The sequence below is a fragment of the Hyperolius riggenbachi genome, chromosome 3, assembly GCF_040937935.1.
Source record: "Hyperolius riggenbachi isolate aHypRig1 chromosome 3, aHypRig1.pri, whole genome shotgun sequence".
In the NCBI taxonomy this organism is placed as follows: domain Eukaryota; kingdom Metazoa; phylum Chordata; class Amphibia; order Anura; family Hyperoliidae; genus Hyperolius; species Hyperolius riggenbachi.
The window spans coordinates 270704532-270724925 of record NC_090648.1 but is presented as its reverse complement, the minus strand read 5'-3'; the positions used below and the strand labels follow the sequence as shown (position 1 = coordinate 270724925).

The 20394-nt window shown below is 43.1% G+C and overlaps 1 protein-coding gene across 1 annotated transcript in view; it reads right to left on the bottom strand.

Moving 5' to 3' along the window:
* Positions 1–20394, bottom strand: part of LOC137563632 (TBC1 domain family member 22A-like) — a 640427-nt gene that overhangs the window by 573868 nt on the left and 46165 nt on the right. Inside the window, exon 4 of the mRNA XM_068276327.1 lies at positions 8219–8389. Coding sequence (XP_068132428.1) covers positions 8219–8389 — 171 coding nt within the window. The remainder of the gene's footprint in view (positions 1–8218; positions 8390–20394) is intronic.

The following is a 20394-nucleotide window of genomic DNA, read 5'->3' as shown; positions in this document are numbered from 1 at the left end:
TGGAAGAAACACACAACACTATGTGAGGAGAAAATGAGGCACAGCACACCTGCATCAAAACTTCATCCCAACTTGTGAAGTATGGTGGTGGGGGCATCATGGTTTGGGGCTGCTACACTGCGTCAGGGCCTGGACGGATTGCTATCATTTAAAGGACAACTGTAACAAGAGGGATTTGGGGGCTGCCATAGTTATTTATTTGTAAACAATACCAGCTGCCTGGTTATCCTGCTGACCCTCTGCTTTTAATATTTTTAGCCACAGACCTTGAGCAAGCATGCAGGAGATCAGGTGTTTGACATTATTGTCAGATCTGACAAGATTAGCTGCATGCTGGTTTATGGTGTTATTCAGACACCACTGCAGCCAAATAGACTAACAGGGCTGCCAGGCAACTGGTATTGTTTAAAAAGGAAATAAATATGGCAGCCTCCGTATACCTCTCACTTCAGTTGTCCTTCAACTCCTTAAAGACCGATCCACGCCAATCGGCGGGGATGCGGCGGCAGCCCCAGGATAGCCCAACGCCAATTGTGTGCAGTCCTGGTGGCGTTTTGCAGGAGATCGTGCGCACCAACGCTCTGCCATCAGTCTCCCAGCGGCGATCGCTTCTAGGAGACTGTTACATTGTACAGCGCTGTACTGGGGACAGCCATGATGCTCGGCTGTCCCCTTGAGAGGCACAAAGAGCGATTGGCTCGCATAGGCAGATGTCTATGAGAGCTGATCGCTAGGATTGGCTAGTGGGGGGGAGGGAGGGGTGTAGTTAAAAAAAACAAAAAAAAAAAACACAAATGTATTTTTAAAAAAAACAACAAATAATAAAAAATAAAAATAAAAAAAAAAGCAGCCTGCAGCAGCTATCAGCGCCCAACAACATAAATCTCTATTGGTGGGCTAAAAAGGGGGGGAGATAATTAGTGTGCCAATGTTGTAGTGCTCTGTAGCGACCCCTTAAAGCTGCGGGGCACTGAATTGTAAAAAATAGCCTGGTTACAAGGGGGGTTTAAGCCTACGGTCCTTAAGAGGCTTAGACAAAAACGATTTCCCAAGCTTATCAAGACATTTTGTAGGACAACTTTAGGCCATCTGTCCACAAGCTGAAGCTCAGCAGAAGATGGGTGTTGCAACAGGGTAACGACCCAAAGCATAGAAGTAAATCAACAACAGATTGGCTTAAAGTGAACCTAAAGCCACGGGAAAAAAAATGAGATGAACTCACCTGGGGCTTCCCTCAGCCCCCTGCAGCCGATCGGTGCCCTCGCCGTGCCTCTGCGATGCTTCGGCACCCGCCGGCGAACACTTCCGGTTTGGCCGTCACCGAGGAGGTCAGGAGGCCGCAATAGCAGCATAGGGGGCGATATACAGGCTGGGAACGCGAACAATCACTCGCGTTCCCATGCCTGTCGGCCGGTGACGGCCAAACCGGAAGTGTTCGCCGGCGGGTGCCGAAGCATCGCGGAGGCACGGCGGGGGCACCGATCGGCTGCAGGGGGCGGAGGGAAGCCCCAGGTGAGTTCATCTCATTTTTTTCCCGTGGCTTTAGGTTCACTTTAAACAGAAGAAAATACGGCTTCTCGAGTGGCCCAATTAGAGTCCTGACCTCATCCCGATTGAGATGTTGTGGCATGACCTCAAGAAAGCGATTTACCCCAGACATCCCAAGAATAATGCTGAATTTAAAACACTTCTGTAAAGAGAAATGGTCAAAAATCACCCCTGACCATTGTGCACGTCTGATCTGCAACTACAGGAAACGTTTGGTTGAAGTTATTGCTGCCAAAGTAGGTTCAACCAGTTATTAAATCCAAGAGTTCACATACCTTTTTCCACCTGCACTGTGAATGTTTACATGGCGTATTTAATAAAAACATAGAACCCTTTAACTATTTGTGTGGTATTACGTTAAGCAGATTGGCCCATATGCAATTAACTTTTTCTCATGAGTTTTCTCCTAAGTGATATTTTTACATTTGTCAATAGAATGCATTTTAAGCCATCAGAAAGCAATAAAATGCTCAAAATAATTTTATTAGTCCTTTTTCACTTACTTTTTGGTACTTTTTTAGTTGAAAAGTGCTGGAAAGGTATTTTAATGTGAAGATGAAAAATGATCTCCTAGGAGAAAACTCAGGTGAAAAGGTGAATTGCATATGGCCCATTGTGTTCGTTTATTGTTGTGACTTAGATGAAGATCAGATCACATTTTATGACCAATTTGTGGAGAAATCCATATAATTCTTAAGGGTTCACATACCGTATATACTCGCATAGAAGCCGAATTTTTCAGCACAAAAAATGTGCTGAAAAGTCCACCCCTCGGCTTCTATGCGAGTCAGCTGGCTGTGCCCCCACTGTCTGTCCTTCCCATGCCCGTAGCAGCGTTAGCACAGCAGTAAACAGACTGATGTTCCCGAGAGCCGTGCAGCATTGCAGAGAGCAAGAATCCTTTTGCTGTAACTTTCAGTTTTTACTCCCCTCCCTCCCGACATGCTGAAGCCGGGAAATGTTCAGTGTCTTCTTGTATTCTCAATGCTGCATCCTCCATGGCAATGCTGTGCTGTTATGTGCCAATAGATGTGTTTATGTGACAGGCAGCCACCACACGCTGTTATTATGCCCGGATCTGTATACTGCCATGGCTGCAGCTCGTTATCATGAAGCTCTGATAGTGAGCTGCAGCCACAGTATACAGATCCGGGCATAATAACACAGCGTGTGGCCGCCTGTCACATAAACACATCTATCGGCACATAATAGCACAGCATTGCCACGGAGGATGCAGCATTGAGAATACAAGAAGCAACTGTACATTTCCAGGCTTCAGCGTGTGTGGAGGGAGCAGGGTAATGACAGTCAAAGTTACAAGTAAATGTCGGGCTTCAAGAAACTACATCTCCCTACATGCTTTGCTGTCTTCAGCACATGCCCAGTAGATGGCAGCAGTCAGGAAGTCAGCTGTAAAGTGCACATGGAGATCAGACGTGCAGAGGAGATGGAAGCAAAGTATTCATTGCAGAATGGGCTGTGTTTAGTTTACAAGGAAATGTTATATTCCCTGCTTGCAGCTTTGCAGATCCTGTGGGAAGTACTTTAGTGCCCTGGTGAGTCCAGCTTCACCTTACTGATTTGTCCTATGTCTATTGAGACTCATCATCTGCCATCATAGGGAAATGCACTTTAGTTAGCAACATTTGAGAGTCCAGACTCCAGGGTGTGGAAGATTTGTCTTGGGCAATGTCCTGGTTGTCAGCAGGATTTGTGTCAAGAAGAGGCTGGGAGCGAAGGAGATGTGAGGGGCAATTAGCAGAGACATGGATGCACATCTGGCTATGGGGAGATCCTCTGCTCCATACTGGGGGCCTATTTGACTTTGGGGAGGGGGGATGTCTCATACTGGGAGCACATCTGACTTTTTTTTTTTTACTAGGTATTGGGATGCCTCATATTGGGGGCACATCTGGTTATTAATCCTGAGGCTATACTGGGGGGGGGGGCTTATATGGGAGTCAATCACTTTTTCCTAGTTTATGGGGGAAAAGTGGGTACCTCGGCTTATATGCGAGTATATACACGGTACTTTTTACTGCTACTGTATATCAGCTGCTGGCATTATCTCAATGGCTCCGTTTTGCACACCATCTCACTTACATATTCCTGAATGTTTCAATTATTTTATTCAGGGAGCTTGCTAAAACTCACCAAATTTTGCTTTCTCTTTTCCCGCAGCAGCGCATTTTCACAGTCTGTATGACATTCCAGTATCCGCACTGCAAATCCATGTCAAATTGATCCAATAGTTTATGGCCCCTTTTAACTTTTCTCTTGAGTATTCTTCAAGGAGGTATTTTCAAATCTTACCAATAAAAAACCTTTAAAGCTACCACCATGCAAGAAAATGCTCCATGAGTTTGATTTTACCTATCTATAGTACTTTTTCCATTGCGAAGTGGTGAAAAGTTATTTTTTTATAACATGAAAAATTATCGCAAAAGTGAACTGGACAATGGCCAATGTCTTGTTTTCTCTTTAAATACCTCTTGAAGTTATTCATGTAGAAACAATGGCTGTGAAGCTGGTATCCATATTCAGTCCTTGCGATTAGCAAAAGGTTAAAGCTTATGCAGGACCAGAAGCAGGGTCAATGCATCACCTTGGTATAGGTCACATTCGATGGTCACTTGGCTGTATTCAAATAACTTCCATTTGTGTTTTCTGCCATCACATTGACTACGTTTTCCCCTGTGAGCCTGCATAGCCACGCCTACCTCTAGCACAGTTAAAGGGACTCCGAGCAGTGCAGAAACTATGGAAAGATGCATATCATTTTAAAACTCTCTTTCTCCTCTTTCCAATGATATATAAACCGCCGCCCTACGCCTTTTAGTTTTCGCTATTTTTGCAATTGAAATTGACGCGGCCGCGATTTCCATCCCAAAAATAGAGAAAACTAAAAGGCGTAGGGCGACGATTTAGGTGTCGCCAGAAAGAGGAGAAAGAGAGCTTTAAAATGATATGCATCTTTCCATAGTTACATTGTATTACACAGGGCGACTTTTTCCTAAAGTCAGCAGCTCTATTCTGCTGAATGGAGCTGCTGACACTGGGGAATGTGTCGTCCTGTGTAATACAAGTAACTATGGAAAGATGGATATCATTTTAAAGCTCTCTTTCTCCTCTTTCTGGCGACACCTAAATCGTCACCCTACGCCTTTTCGTTTTCTCTATTTTTGGGATGGAAATCGCGGCCGCGGCAATTTCAATTGCAAAAATAGCAAAAACTAAAAGGAGTAGGGCGGTGGTTTATATATCATTGGAAAGAGGAGAAAGAGAGCTTTAAAATGATATGCATCTTTCCATACTTTCTGCACTGCTAGGAGTCCCTTTAAGCATATAAATTAGTGCATAGCACATGTTCAGAGAGTTCATCTGGTAGCGAGTGAAAGGTGAGGTGTTTTTAATTTCCTTTTCTCCCATTTAGTTGACTCTGGGTTCTTAGATTAGTTCCCACTAGACTGCTTATAAAAACTGGCAATTTGCATGGTAAAGTAGGACTCACCAGATTGGGGACACCTTGGCGCAGTTGGTGAGCTTAAGCGCGTTAAAGCGTAACCAAGAGCCCCTGTCACTGTTTCCTGTTGTGTGCTGCAGCCCCTCTGCATTTATTATATATTTTTCTGTGGAGATTGGGGATCTCCATTGCTGCTTGCATACTTTGCAAAAAAAATTGCAGTAAATTTTGGTTTGTGCTGCTCACCCCTTGGTAATTGACTACTTGAAAAATGCTCTAAAGGTGGCCACTAACGATCCAATCTTTTTCATCCAACCTTACCATTTCTATGTATTATACGGTACTGCCTAAATTATCAATTCAGTGTATTCACTCAGTTTACCCTTATATTACATAGATTTGGTAAAATTTGATGAAAAAGATTGGATCATTAGTCGTCACCTTTAGAGTCCTGTTGACTTTGTATAGTAATAAGCATTCACAACTAGAGATGGGGCATTGAGTCTCTGGCTTTACTGTATTCAATCCAGGTGGTCTGTAGGTTGACTGTTCTGCGTCTTGAGCGACTATTCTATCTGTGATGAACTTTGTTCTTCATCCACTGGTGTGGTTCTCGACACCCTTCAGAGCTTTACTTTCGTACCAGCCAATACGGTCCTGCAGTTTGGTGGCTTGGTGGCAGTTAAGGCTGATGGGACTTTCTATGTTGTGGGGTAGCAAGTTATTGGTCATTAGATGGGTGATGCTGCTCCCTTGTATGGGTCTTTCATGACCAGCACAGTCCATCATTGGGCCAGCCAAGGTCACTGCCATGGAAAATTACTGTGGTCTGCTCTAAGATCTTGGAACTAAGCTGCAGTGTTACGTTACCATTTTTCTTTCTAGGATATGTACTCCCTGTCCAAACTTTAAATGAGTGTTCTACATACAGGTACAATTTATATTTATTGGTTACAGTACACTGTATTTTTACTGGTGCTTTGAATATCACAAAACCATTTTGACTTTCTTTTTTTTTAATTCATTTGGATCTACTATATAGCACATTAATCAAGACCTGCAAAGCTTATATCATCTCTATAATTCACATTTTTCAGGGTAGAATTTTCTCCCCATGTCTCTTGCAACTTTTATCCAAATGTATTCAGCAGTGTCAAGACGTGCTTTAGTAGATGACTGTGCAACATAAAAATTAATCACACCATCCTTTTTCTTTAAATCTGTACACTGTTTAGCAGCCAGATGTACAAGTGCAAGCATTACAATAATACATAAGTTATGCCACTGAAAAATGGACCAAGTATAAGCTTTAAGAAATGATTTGAAAGCGTAGTCTAAAGTTTGTATTTTACATATATCTCAATACACTGAAAGCAAGATTTTCTTTTATATTCAAATGTGGATGCTCTGTAACAATTTATATCATAATGGGTTCCTGATGGCTTGTTGCATTTAAATAGACCTGTATTTCTAAACGCTTGTGTGCTGTATTTTCATTCACAGTTATCCAAAATACAAAACGGCTCTTCCTTCACACAGAAAGGATGCTAATGTCAATGGCTTAAAAAAATTACATATAAAATAAGGAGATGGAAAAAGAAATGCTGCTCAGTTCAGACAAAGAATGAAACACTTCACATACAGTGTGTGAATGACCTTCATGCCTGTTAAGTAATGGCGAGCTATCCAAAATGAGGTGTGTGTGTGTGTGTGTGTGTGTGTGTGTGTGTGTGTGTGTGTGTGTACAAAAAATGGTAAATACATTTTATATGCAAATAAAAACCTGAAGCATAGAAGATAATTGACTTATCCACTTCTTGAAATTCAGTTGAAGCACCATCTTCTATGAGATTTCACAAAATATTAATTTTAAATTATTAATGCATGAAAGTCAGCGGAGTCTTGGCTGCACATGGGCCGGTGACTGCTCTGCAGGTTGGTACAGCTAAAGCTCACACATGCACTTTGTTTAACAAAGTGTACATGGTAATATATGGTTCTGACTTGCTAACAGATACACTGGCACAAGCATGTATATCATATGTGCAATGACATTCATTAAGCATTCCAGCAGAAATCCAGTTGCTCTCTTCTGACAGCTCAGTATGCCACCACATCCGTGGCATTTCAGCCCTCACTTGGTTCTGCTACCTACTATATTCAAAGTGCTGGTATTGAACTTGGTCTGCCCTGAATTACTTCTGTCCTCCACCTTCCTTAACCTTTACTAAGGATAAGTGATTGAGGCTCAGGTCACGGTCACCACCACAGTGGCTAACCAAACCAAGGGATTGTGGCTTGTGATCCCCCTCTCCTTGTTATTTTGTTAAATGGGAGGGGAGAGTATTTATCGTTGTGAAGTCTGATTGAACAGTCAATAAAACAGTCATACAAACTGTATTTTTGTATTAATGCCGGACCAGGAAACGTAGTTCACTATATCAGAATTGGTCATACATTGTATATTTACACAATGGCCTCAATTCACTAAACTTATCTCCTGTCTTTAATAACTCTTCTAGAGTTGTTACCATGGTGATAAGGCATGTAGTATTCAGGAAACATTTTACCTCAGGCAAGCCTAAAGTTAACTGTCTTTAAATTAACTCTCCAATCCTTAAAATAACTCCAGAGTTAAAGACAAGCTGTTAATTAGCTGCATGTGAAAATAACTACAGAGGAGGTAAATTAACTACAGAGGAGGTAAATCAACTACAGAGGAGGTAAATTAACTACAGGAGAGGTAACTTAAGGAATGAAGAGGTAAGATAACTCTCTCACGTGTGGAGGTAAGTTTTCTCTTGCCTTATTATCTCTAGCATGATCTTAGTGAATTGATGGGACCTGAGGACTGAATTTACTATATCCAGAGGTTTACTATATCAGAGTTTACTGTAACAGGATCCTACTGTATATACAATATGAATAATCTTGGAGCAATTGCCTTTTTAAAACATGAGTTACAACTATAAGTGAAACCCGTAACTGAGCTTGTATAATTCATCTTTAGTGCTCAATTTGATGCTTAAAATAAAATCAGCCATGACAATACTACAACACAATGTATGTATGTATGTATGTATGTATGTATGTATGTATGTATGTATGTATGTATGTATGCATGCATGCATGCATGCATACATACATACATACATACACATACATGCACACACACACTTTACAATGTTTTTTGACATAGACACTTACCAAGGTCGGTGTTTGGACCAGCAAGAAGCTGTCTGAATTTTTCTAACCGAAATGCTTCTCTTTCAGATAGCCCAGCAGTGTTCAAGAGGACTTGTTCTGCCAGCTTGCCCATGACTGCAGGGGAGGACTGCTGAGGTACAGACTGCTGTCTATGTAAAGAATGCTTCTCACCTGCAGTGCAAAATAGATTATCGATGGTTATTATTTTAGCTTCACAAGACCATAGTATATTTCGCACATTAAAACTCAGAATACAACGTATAAATAAGGTAAGAAGTGGAAACACAATGTGATGAGGGGGGAAAACAGTTCACCCTCTTTCAACTCTAAGGTTTTACACATATGGACATAAAAAACAGAAAACAAAAAATAATTTGTTCCTTAGAAGGCTTGAAAATTACTTAAATATAACGGTAGGTGTAAAACACACTTTATACTTCACCATGCCATTTATGTAACACAAAAGAAGCCAAAAAGCAGAAGCCAAGTGTAAATAACTAAGTACGCCCCATGCTTTAATAGCCTGTACAACCATCTTTAGCAGTAATAAATTAAAGCAATCGTTTTTGTTTTTTTTTTACAATGTTATCAGTTTCTCACAGGATTGTGCAGGAATTTCAGCCGACTCAGCTTTACAACACGGCTTCACTCCATTGTGGTTGGTACTGATGAGATAAACAATTGTATCTCTAGTTCTACTCGAATGCTGGGTACACACTTAGCATTTTCCGATCGATTTCGGTTCACTTTAATAGGAAATCGATCGGAAAATGTTTAGGAATCGATCGGAAAGCAGATCGGACATGTTGGAAATAATCAATCTGACAGTAAATCGGACAGAAAATCTCATAGGCCAGAAACCCACTGGAAGTGTTTTCTAAGCGTGAGTGATTTGAAAAAGCTCTTGGTAATGCAATGCTATGGGGGAGTTTTATAAAATCACATCACTCAAGTGGGATCACACCCATAGCATTACATTAGCTAGAGCTTTTCAAATCGCAAAGCGCTCAGAAAAGCTCTCCTAGTGGGTTTCTAGCCATAATGTGTACCCAGCATTAAATAGAACTTTCCTAAGATCTCTTATTTAGTGTTAATTGGCTAAAAATACTTATGAGCTTTTATTGTTTCGTCTGACAGTATTTTAATGCTTTAGGGAGGGATCATATCTGTCTATGAAGAAAATGCACCTTTTTTTTACATACAAATACACTGTGTGCGTTTGTCTACAATAACAATTTTTGCTTTAGTAGCTAAATGATTGCTAATGATTGTCCATGAGAAAATGTGCATGTGCGAACGCACCGCTTTCAGGCATCCATGGAAAAGAGGCCTGAGATTGTCTGTTCAGCTCTCAATCGCTTGGTAACCATTAGAGAGGTTTAATGGGATGTGCATAATTGCATGCTGCATGCAAATTAAATCTAAATTGTATGCAGGCTCAAATTATAGCAATATGATGAACTTCCTGTCAATTCTGAATGGCCCAATTACAAGACAGAACCTCATTGGCCATCTCTAGTAACCATGTGGATTAGCCCTATGACGATTTCTGTGCGGTACAGTAACAACTCTGGACACAATGGTTGACTTGAAGGCTGTAGAGAACTATTCACAAGCATCAGAAACTGGATTTTTCCCAAACTTTGCTCAGTTCTATGCAAATCACAAGATTATTTATCTTCTACATCAATTATTCCATCAATCTGTTTTCACATATGATCCCGCTGATTGGATCTGATTGGATTATACATGTGATCCCAGTTTGAGTGCCTGAACAATCATTGCTGATCGGGGCACCTTTACATTGTTGCTTAACAGCAATCAAGACTCATAAAGGGGGGACATTAAATAAGGCTGAAGCCTGGTACACACATCCAATTATGATTGGCCAATTTTACCAGCTCCGTGTAGTAGGAGAGCACAATCTGTTCATAGTATTCAAAATCTGTTGACCTTCATACTACATGGAAGTGGTGAAATTGTACAGTGATTGGCCAATCAAAGTTTAATGTGTGTATGCACCCTTAGATTAAAAACTTCATATAATTTCAATTACCAACAAGCTAACATTGCAGTGACACTACATATCAGTAGAAGGAAGGGCAAAGTACAGCATTTCCTTTAGTTCTGACATTACTTATACAAAGCTGCATAGCTCATAAAGCCTCATAGCCTCAAGTGTGAGTATTATTAGGCATTCATTATGAGGTAAAGAATATCCTTGATTGAAATGATTGTATGTAACTGGAAATCAATATAATTGTACACATGCTACTTTAAGGAATGATAACTATTGCTGCTGTGCCTTTGCTCCTCTTTGATCCTACAGAGTGGAGTATATGCCATTTAAATGAAAAGAAAAAAACATTGTGATGGAATGTCTAATGGAATACTAAACAAAAAAAGCACATCACACTATACCATAAATAAGCCATGGATGGCAGTCAATGGTCAGCTCACACTTTTTGTTTGTTTTCCAGGCTCCAATATAGAGTGGTAAACAAACAATTAACTGACAGCAGCATGCTCTCTCATTGGAATGAATGAATATGCATCTGCTACCTCATTTGGCAGAGGTTTGTGAAGGTGTCTTTTACCTGCTGCAGTGGATCCAGTGGTCAAAAACTTTGCCTGCAACTTCTGGTAGCCATCGGTTCAACAGATTGCTTGAAATGAGTTTTTAAGGTATTTGCAAAGCATCTATAGGTGTTTGCAGCAGTTTGGAAGACTGACTTTTCAGAAGATTTGAACCAGATACTCTTTTGGAGGACTAAATAGGCATTTGATAGGTCATTAACTGGTTCGGGACTGATGTAGGTTGAATCTATGTCTAACAGGTGGCGCTGCGTCCCTGACTGGACGTAGGTTCAACTTCCCATTAACCGCGCGTCCCCGCCGATCTTGCCGCTTTGACCCCACCGCAATTCGCTCACCCTGCCGTCTCTATGACGGCAGAGCACCGTGAGTCGGTCAGGAGCAGTTTACATTGGCTCCTGGCCTGTAATCACTTTAAGCCAATTCCATTGGCTTACATTGATTTACAGGGTCAGGAGCCAATGAAAGTGGCTCCTGACCGGCGCGTAGCTCTCTGCCGTCATAGAGACGGCAGAAAGAGCAGTCTGCGGCGGGGACAGAATGGCATGACCAGCGGGATCGGCGGATTTTTGCAGTGATTCGTCGGAAAGCGGCAGTTTATTGTACCAGCAGCTTCTGGTCCTTAAGGGGGCAGAGGCTGCTGGTACCGAAGTGGTTAACAATCTTCCAACAAATGTGTGCTAACTACTTTCCAATGCCTGACAACTGCAAAGTACAAACACTTGGTTGTTGCAAGCAACTGTTTAGAAGACTATGAGTATTAGCTGGATTGTTTCACAGACAGCTGTGAGATCCACCACAACATCTAACAAACACCTGCCAAACCAGCTTGCAAACTCTCTCATTCGTTAAAATGAGAGCCCCTGTTGCTGCTGGTACAGTGGAGCTTGATAGCCTGTCAACAGCTCAGCACTGCTGCCTGAAACACCAACTAAAAGCAATGATTACTATCTGGCAGACTTATTTTCAGCGAATATTAGTTGGCAATCAGGAAATTGTACAATTAAAGAAAAGAACAACTGTACCCAGGTGAACACCACACACAGACACATTTTTCAAAAGAATCAGTACATTTAAGAAGAAAAATAGAACTTGTGTTGTACAACAGAAGTAAACAATCAGTGTAGCAATATCCTTGGTCCATCAGTCAATTGAGTATAAGAAAACATCTAGTATTCCAACGAAAGACAATGGGCCTAATCTAATTCTCTTCTACTCCAAAGTTTTCTTCTAGATAATTTTTCATTTTCTGTTTAAAATAACTTTTCAGCACTCTGCAATTGAAAAGTACCAAAAAGTAGGTGAAAAAGTACTGTCAAAATGATCGAGTATTTTTGGTGTTTTAAAGAAAATCTGTAATGAAAAAACTCCCCTGGGGGGTACTCACCTCGGGTGGGGGAAGCCTCCGGATCCTACTGAGGCTTCCCTCATCCTCCTCTGTCCCACGGCGGCAGACAAAATCCTCCCGGAGCGGCGGCGATGTAAATATTTACCTTTTGGCTCCAGCGCAGGCGCAGTATCCGCTCTTCCCACGGAGATAGGCGAAAATAGCCGATCTCCGTCAGGCCACTCTACTGCGCAGACGCAAGTCTCGTGTGCCTGCGCAGTAGAGCGGACCCAACGGAGATTGGCTATTTTCGCCTATCTCCATCAGAAGAGCCGCAACAGCGCCCCCGCTGGAGCCTGAAAAGGTAAATATTGCACAGACTGTCGGATTTGTCGCCTGTGCGTTCCCGGGGGCTGCAGGGAGACCAATGTGGGACACAGGAGGACAGGGAAGCCTCGATAGGGTCCAGAGGCTTACCCCTACTGAGGTGAGTACCCCCCAGGGGAACTTTTTTTTCAGTACAGGTTTTTTTGTGGCATGACCTTAAAAAGGCGGTTCATGCTAGAAAACCCTCAAAGCTGAATTACAATTATTCTGCAAAGATGAGTGGGCCAAAATTCCTCCGGGGCGCTGTTAAAGACTCGTTGCAAGTTATCGCAAACGCTTGATTGCAGTTATTGCTGCTAAGGGTGGCCCAACCAGTTATTAGGTTCAGGGGGCAATTTCTTTTTCACACAGGGCCATGTAGGTTTTGAGGTTTTTTTCCTCACTAAATAATAAAAACCATAATTTAACCACTTGCCGACCGCACACTCATAACGTGCGTCGGCAAAGTGGCAGCTGCAGGACCAGCGACGCAGTACTGCGTCGCCAGCTGCAGCCTAATTAATCAGGAAGCAGCCGCTCGTACGAGCGGCTGCTTCCTGTCAAATCACGGCGGGGGGCTCCGTGAATAGCCTGCGGGCCGCCGATGGCGGCTCGCAGGCTAGATGTAAACACAAGCGGAAATAATCCGCTTTGTTTACATTTGTACGGCGCTGCTGCGCAGCAGCGCCGTAAGGCAGATCGGCGATCCCCGGCCAATCAGCGGCCGGGGATCGCCGCCATGTGACAGGAGACAGCCTGTCACTGGCTGCACAGGACGGATAGCGTCCTGTGCAGCCGGATCTCCAGGAGGGGGCCAGGTAGGAGAGGGAGGGGGAGGATTTCGCCGCGGAGGGGGGCTTTGAGGTGCCCCCCCCCGCCACCCACAGCAGGCAGGAGAGATCAGACCCCCCCAGCACATCATCCCCATAGGGGGGAAAAAAGGGGGGCAATCTGATCTCCCTGCCTGCACCCTGATCTGTGCTGGGGGCTGCAGAGCCCACCCAGCACAGATCACTCAAACCAGCGCTGGTCCTTAAGGGGGGGTAAAGGGTGGGTCCTCAAGTGGTTAAAGAGACACTGAAGCGAAAAAAAAAAATGATATAATGAATTGGTTGTGTTTTTTTCTAAAATGGCATCATTCTATAAAATGTGCAGATTACACAACACTCAGCATTCAAAATGATTATTTCAGAGCAGTCTGTGAACTAATGACCTCTCCTCTGTCAGAGGAAAAGTAAATAGTCCAATAACACTTGAGATAATAAAAGTCAGATAACAGCCCTCTCCAGGACTAAGATTTAGTCAGAGAGTTAATGGCTTGTTTGCATAGAGATAACAACTAGAGTTTCTTAACTCTTCCTGTACTGGAAACAATTAGACTGATGTATCTGATCTTAATGTTTTATTTCTTAGCTGTACTACACATACAAATCATAATATTATAATTTTTTTTTCGCTTCAGTGTCTCTTTAAAAGGCATATTTACTACATAAGATGTGAAAATATCACCTAGGAGAAAAATTAGAAGAAAAAGTGAATTGGATCAGGCCCAATAGGTGTGATGGCACTAGACACGTCTCACATCACAAAAGACCTTTTGTGAAGAACAATGTTAACTACTTCCCCTCCCCCGGGATGTATATCTATGTCCCTACTTTACCTTACAAGGACATAAATTCTCTTTCCTTGCCGCTGAGCACTCTCGTTCGCTGCCACACTTGTTACCACCGCCGATCAGTAGAGGGGGGATGAATGAATTAATCCAAGTCCCCGTGTGAATGAGCACCGGCGAACAATGAGATGCTGCGTCATTCACAAAAGCCGATACTTACACGTCCACGCATTGCTTACTGTCTAGTGTACTAATAGTACGCAACAGAAAGAAATGCACGAGGACATCTTGTGACCAAATAGTAAAATTATACCTACATACAATTTGCTCCTCCTATACCTCTTCCTTTGATCTTTCTTCTCGTCCACTGGGCTAATTGCTGGGATCTCTCTCACCACTCCCTGGGTTTATGCCATTAACTTATCAGATGCCAATTCTGCAGTTATACACACTCACACAGCCAAAACCTACCCTTTCTGTGTCAGTAGTGTATGTGTGTAAGTGAGGCATGGAACCCACTAGCAGCACTTTTGTAAGCCTTTCGGAAGTGCTTGTGATTTGAAAATGTAATGCTATGGTTGCGATACCACATGAGGGATGTGATTTTTTTAAAAATCCCCATAGCATTACATTAGCAAGAGCTTTCAAATCACAAGCATTTAGAAAAGTGCTTCTAGTTAGTCCCAGGCCTAAGGGTTGTATAACTATGTAAGTGTCAGTGGTTGTCCCTGTCCAGGTATAGAATCGTATAAAGAATCGTATCGTGTAGATTGGGCTTAACCCTTAGACCCCCCTGGTGGTGCCTAACCCTAACCACTCCCCTGTTGGTGCCTAACCCTAAGACACCCCTGGTGGTACCTAACCCTAATGGCCCATACTCACGGGCTACAATTGTCGCCGCAACACGCGGCGCGCGCGTGTTGCAGCGACAGGTCGCCCGTAAGTATGGGGCGTTGCACGGGCATGCACCCCGAACCGTCGCTCGTCACTGCTGTCGCCAGGCGATTGGCGCGGTCAATCGCCCCGCGACAGTTGCCGCCGCAACACCCACTAGTCCGCGTGAGTATGCGGACTAGCGACAGCAACCAGCAGGGAATACCCTGAGCTTCCGGCAGGGGGATGAACTTCAGCGACAGCTTCCTTCACGTCAGTTGCCAGGTCCCTCCGCCGAGCTGTCGCCGGCCTGTCGCGCACACGCTCCCGTGTGCTAGCGACAGGCCAGAAATGTTGCCCGTGAGTATGGGGCATAAGACCCCCCCCCTGTTGCTGCCTAACCCTAAGACCCCCCTGGTGGTGCCTAACTCTAAGACCCCAAAATTTAAAATGTCAAAAAGAATGTAAAAATTATATAAAAAAAAAAAGTCAATCAAAAGAAATGAATAATGTCTCCGCTCCTCTCATATTTACGACATATAACAAGCGTAATTTTGTATAATACAAATCCAGGCGAAGAAGACTAATACGTGGGCAGCACGGTGGCATAGTGGTTAGCGCTCTCGCCTTGCATCGCTGGATCTCCGGTTTGAATTCCAGCCAGGTCAACATCTGCAAGGAGTTTGTATGTTCTCCCTGTGTCTGTGTGGGTTTCCTCCAGGCACACCGGTTTCCTCCCACATCCCAAAAACATACAGATAAGTGGATTGGCTTCCCCTTAAAATTGGCTCTAGACTAAAATATGCATGCACTACACAATACATACATAGACATATGACTATGGTAGGGACTAGATTGTGAGCTCCTTTGAGGGACAGTAAGTGACATGACTAAATATACTCTGTACAGCGCAGCGGAAGATGTTGGCGCTATATAAATACTAAATAATAATAAAACGTTGTGTTGGACAATATATTGGCATAGACAACACAATGTGATTATACTGCAATTGGATGCTCAGGTATTTAGTAACAGGAGGAATGAGGGCCCTATATTTAACATATTCATAGTTAATTCTGCTATTTTTCAACATACTAATATGTTCGGGGATGAGCTTCATCATGGAATTTAGAGTTAAGTCAGAGCTCGAAGGATCATCTTCACATCCCATGGTAACTGTTCCACACTGCAAGCAATATATTTTATATAAAAAAACAAAGCTTTGAACTGGAATTTCCTAATTCCTTTGCAGTAATTATTCATGCAAAATAATATCAAGGAGATGGTGGATGTCTTCCATGTGCCTACATCTCCTGTGAGTGAGATCCAGAAGCTGGTCCAGTATCTCTGACTGCCTTAGGCAGCAGACCATTAGGAGGAAGCAATAATGGACAGTTAGCCATTATCCAGCAACTTTCAAGATTCCAGGATTTCAGGTTTAAAAATCACAAACTATCTGCTAATAAAGAATCATGCAGAGCTCAGATTTTAATGTTCCAATTTCTTCTGTATATTTTGCCTGCAGTTCAGCTTTAGGCATTTTCTTTTCAGGTTGTGTAATCCTAACAAGTATGTGCTTTCAAAAGTTATCTGTAATTAGAGTCTTGGCTGAAAAAAAAAATAGATCGATGAAAAACCATTTATATTACTGTGGTACTTGGAAGTAATTAGTGCATGAAAAGGACACAGCACTGCTTGTTCCCATAGAACCATTACATTCCTCAAGGATCAGAGACATTAGTATTAACCAAATACAAGAATAGTTGTGTAAGAGAAACTATGATACTTAATTTTTGAGCCTTGTATCCATTAATAGGAATAATCTAAAATACTAGCCAGGGAAATAAGGGAGCATGGTTACCCATGTTTTACATGTGTAATTTAAATGCAAGACAAACATTGATAGCGAGGATACCGTATGTCCTAGTTAAGCTGAATGGCAATACTCTATCACCAGTGATCATTAGTGATTTGATACTACATCACTAGCTGACAATGAAGCATCTCCTCTCAAGCAGTCATTACTAAACAGCAGATACATTTGGCCCATACTTCAATAAAAATGTGTGGATTACAGAGCAAGCCATGTAAAGGGGCACTATAGTGAAAAACATTTTTAGATAACCCTGCTAACATGTATGTAAGTGTAAAGACATCAGTGTTTCAGAAGATTTTTCTATTTAAAGGAATCATCATGCTTTGTAAGTCCCCCCCCCCCCTCCTCCACCTACTTACCCGCGGCTTCCTCCAGCTCCTTCCCGGCAACATGTCCCACGACTCAGCTCCGCGTTGCAGCCCGTGGCCCAGTGTCCCCGTTGGTACAGAGGCCGACCTCATACTGCGCCTGCGCGAGCGCCGCTGTCAAACATGGCCACGTTGTCCGTGGTGTAGTCTGTTGTCCGTGCGCAGTACACCGCAGCCGTGAGTGACAGCGGTGCAGAAGCAGTACGAGGCTGACCTCAGTACCGGCGGGGACACCAGCCCGCGGGCTGCAAGCAGAGCTACGTCGTGGGACATGCCGCCAGGAAGGAGCTGGAGGAAGCCATGGGTAAGTAGATGGAGGGGCTTACAAAGCCTGATTCCTTTAACAGCATCCAAGACATGCTAATATACAACATGTGACTGCTCCTCTCACGTCACGCCTGTAAGCCATGTTGTACATTTCCTTTATTCATTCACAGCAAGAAAACCCACTTTCTCACAGCTTCATGGGATTGGAATGTGCAGCTGTGGGATTTTGGGTTGCTATCATTGCAGATAAAACAATGCAGTGCATCCCACTAGCTATAACCTTGGGATACAGAGATCTATTGTCCAACAGCATATCTTTCAGCCAATTAATGTCTAATGTGCTTATCTACTTAAATATTCATAAGTATTCATGTATTCATTTATGCTTTTTGTATCATCCAATAAATTGGATAACTCACATATTAGGACCAATCAATGGTCAAACTAGGAGGAATAATTATAATCTGTAATTCATTCCAATGTGTATATCCATCTGGTTCAAGCTTTCCTAGTTCAGACACTTGGTATGATTTGGTGAATGTCTCCTGTACAGTAAATAAATCAATACTTTACTTCCAAGAGACTGATCTGTGATATTTCACAACAGTATCAATAGCGGCACAGCTGAAATGCCAAAAATGTCAGTTATCTTAAAGGGAATGTCCTGGCAGCTAAAAAAAAAAAAAAAAAAAGAAACACATTTACTTACCGGAGCTTCCTCCAGTCCCTTGCAGCCGACATGTCTCTCACAGCAGCTCTGCTCCCAGCCGCCGTCCCAGGGTCCCCGCCGATTCAGAGGCCGACCTCACTGTCAATCATTCACACGTGGTGTGAAGTCTACTGCGCAGGCCTCTGCACCAGTGGGGACGCGGGTCGGCGGTTGGGAGCGGAGCTGCTACGAGGGACATGTCAGCTGCAAGGGGCTGGAGGAAGCCCCGGGTAAGTAAATCTCATTTTCTTTTTTTTTAGCTGCCTGGATATTCCCTTTGAGGGTTAAAAATCCAGGAACGTAAAGTGGTTAACTTATGACCTGGAGCTGCTTCCCTCTTTACTAACACTCAGAAGGTTTGTCTGATTGATGCCAGAGACAGAGGCAGCTGCAGATCATAGAATAAAACTCACAGCTGAAGCCTGGGGTCTCATTAGCATCTCTCGGGCTGCATGGATAGAAAAAAAACTGCCCAGAATGCACAGCAGCTCATTCTCTGTATAGGGTTTATGAAGAAATTTGAAACTCAATAAGTCAGAAGTAAGGCTGTATTCATGCTTCATTTACAGCACAGAAAGGATTATATATATTTTTAAGAGCATGTTTTACATTTGAATATAAATTTTAATTTGAGTTTACTCACGCTTTAAACACAAGTACAGCATTCATTTACACCTATAGCAATTTTTATAATAAATGTGGAATTTCCATTTAACATATCAAAAAGTACTAACCACAGGATTCTTACCTAACCTGTTCTCAAACTAGTTTGTGAATCACCTATTGCATAGAAAGATGCTAATAAAATCAGGTAAGCAAAAAGGAGTAGTCACTGTGTAGTATACAAGTTCGGCTCCTCAAAAGTACTCAGTTTTCTTTGCATAGGCACTGGTTTTCACAATGGCCTCAATTCACTAAGCTTATCTCCTGTCTTTAATAACTTTTCTAGCGTTATCACCATGGTGATAAGGCATGTAGTATTCAGAATCAGAATCTTTATTTCGCCAAGTGCGACCGAGGTCGTACCCGGAATTGGTTGTGGATCACATGGCAGTAGGCAACTATAGCAAGGACAGAGATTGGCATAAGACAATAGCCATAGTACAAGCAAGACAGGCATAGACAAAAACAAATAGCATATAGTACAAGCAAGATAAGCAAGACATGCAGTAACACACAGTTTTAGTCGGTCGATGCAGTACAATATGTGTTTTGCTCTTTTACGGAAACCCTCCGGGTTGGATATTGTGCCGCCCAGGTAGAGTTCTAGCCGGCTAGTAGGATCTGAGAAAGCAGCTAGCGTACCGACGAGAGGCCGGAATTCAGCAGGAGGGCTGCCTGGGGAAAAAAGGTGTCTCTACGCCTGTTAGTCCTCCGGCGGATGGTCCTGTAGCGTCGGCCCGATGGAAGGAGCTTAAAGAAGCCGCAGCCTGGGTGGGATGGGTCCTGGGAGATCCTGTTAGCCCTTGTTTTCATTCTGGTGGTGTAGAGGAGGTCCAGAGGTGGCAGAGGAGAGCCAATGGTCCTTTCCGCTGAGCTGATAACTCTTTAGATCTTATACTTATCACTGGCGGTTGCTCTTGCATACCACACAATAATGGTGGAGCAGAGGGTAGCTTCAATAGTTGCAGTGTAGAAGCTGGACAGCAGCTCCTGAGGCATACCAATTTTTTTTAATTGGCGCAGGAAGAATAGTCTCTGCTGAGCCTTCTTCTGGATTTTGGTAGTATTCTGTGCCCACTTTAGGTTACTCATTAGGGTAGTTCCCAGGAACCTAACACTGGAAACCCTGGACACTTCAATCTCGTTGATAGAGATTGGTTGTAGTGTGGGGGAGTGTCTCCTAAAGTCCAAGATCAATTCCACTGTTTTGGCTGCATTAAGGACGAGCTTGTTGACCTCACACCATGTGCAGATTCTCTCTATCTCGCTGCGATAATCATGTTCACCTGCCTCTCCGATGAGCCCAATGATGGTGGTATCGTCCACAAATTTAATGACCTTTACGGAGTCGGCGGAGGAGGTAAAGTTGTTGGTGTACAATGAGAACAGGAGAGGGGACAGAACACACCCCTGTGGAGCCTCTGTGTTGGTAGTGCTCACACTGGAGAAGAAGTTACCAAGCTTCACCTGTTGAGTCCTATTAGAGAGGAAGTCTTTAACCCACGCGCAGAGTGTGGGGT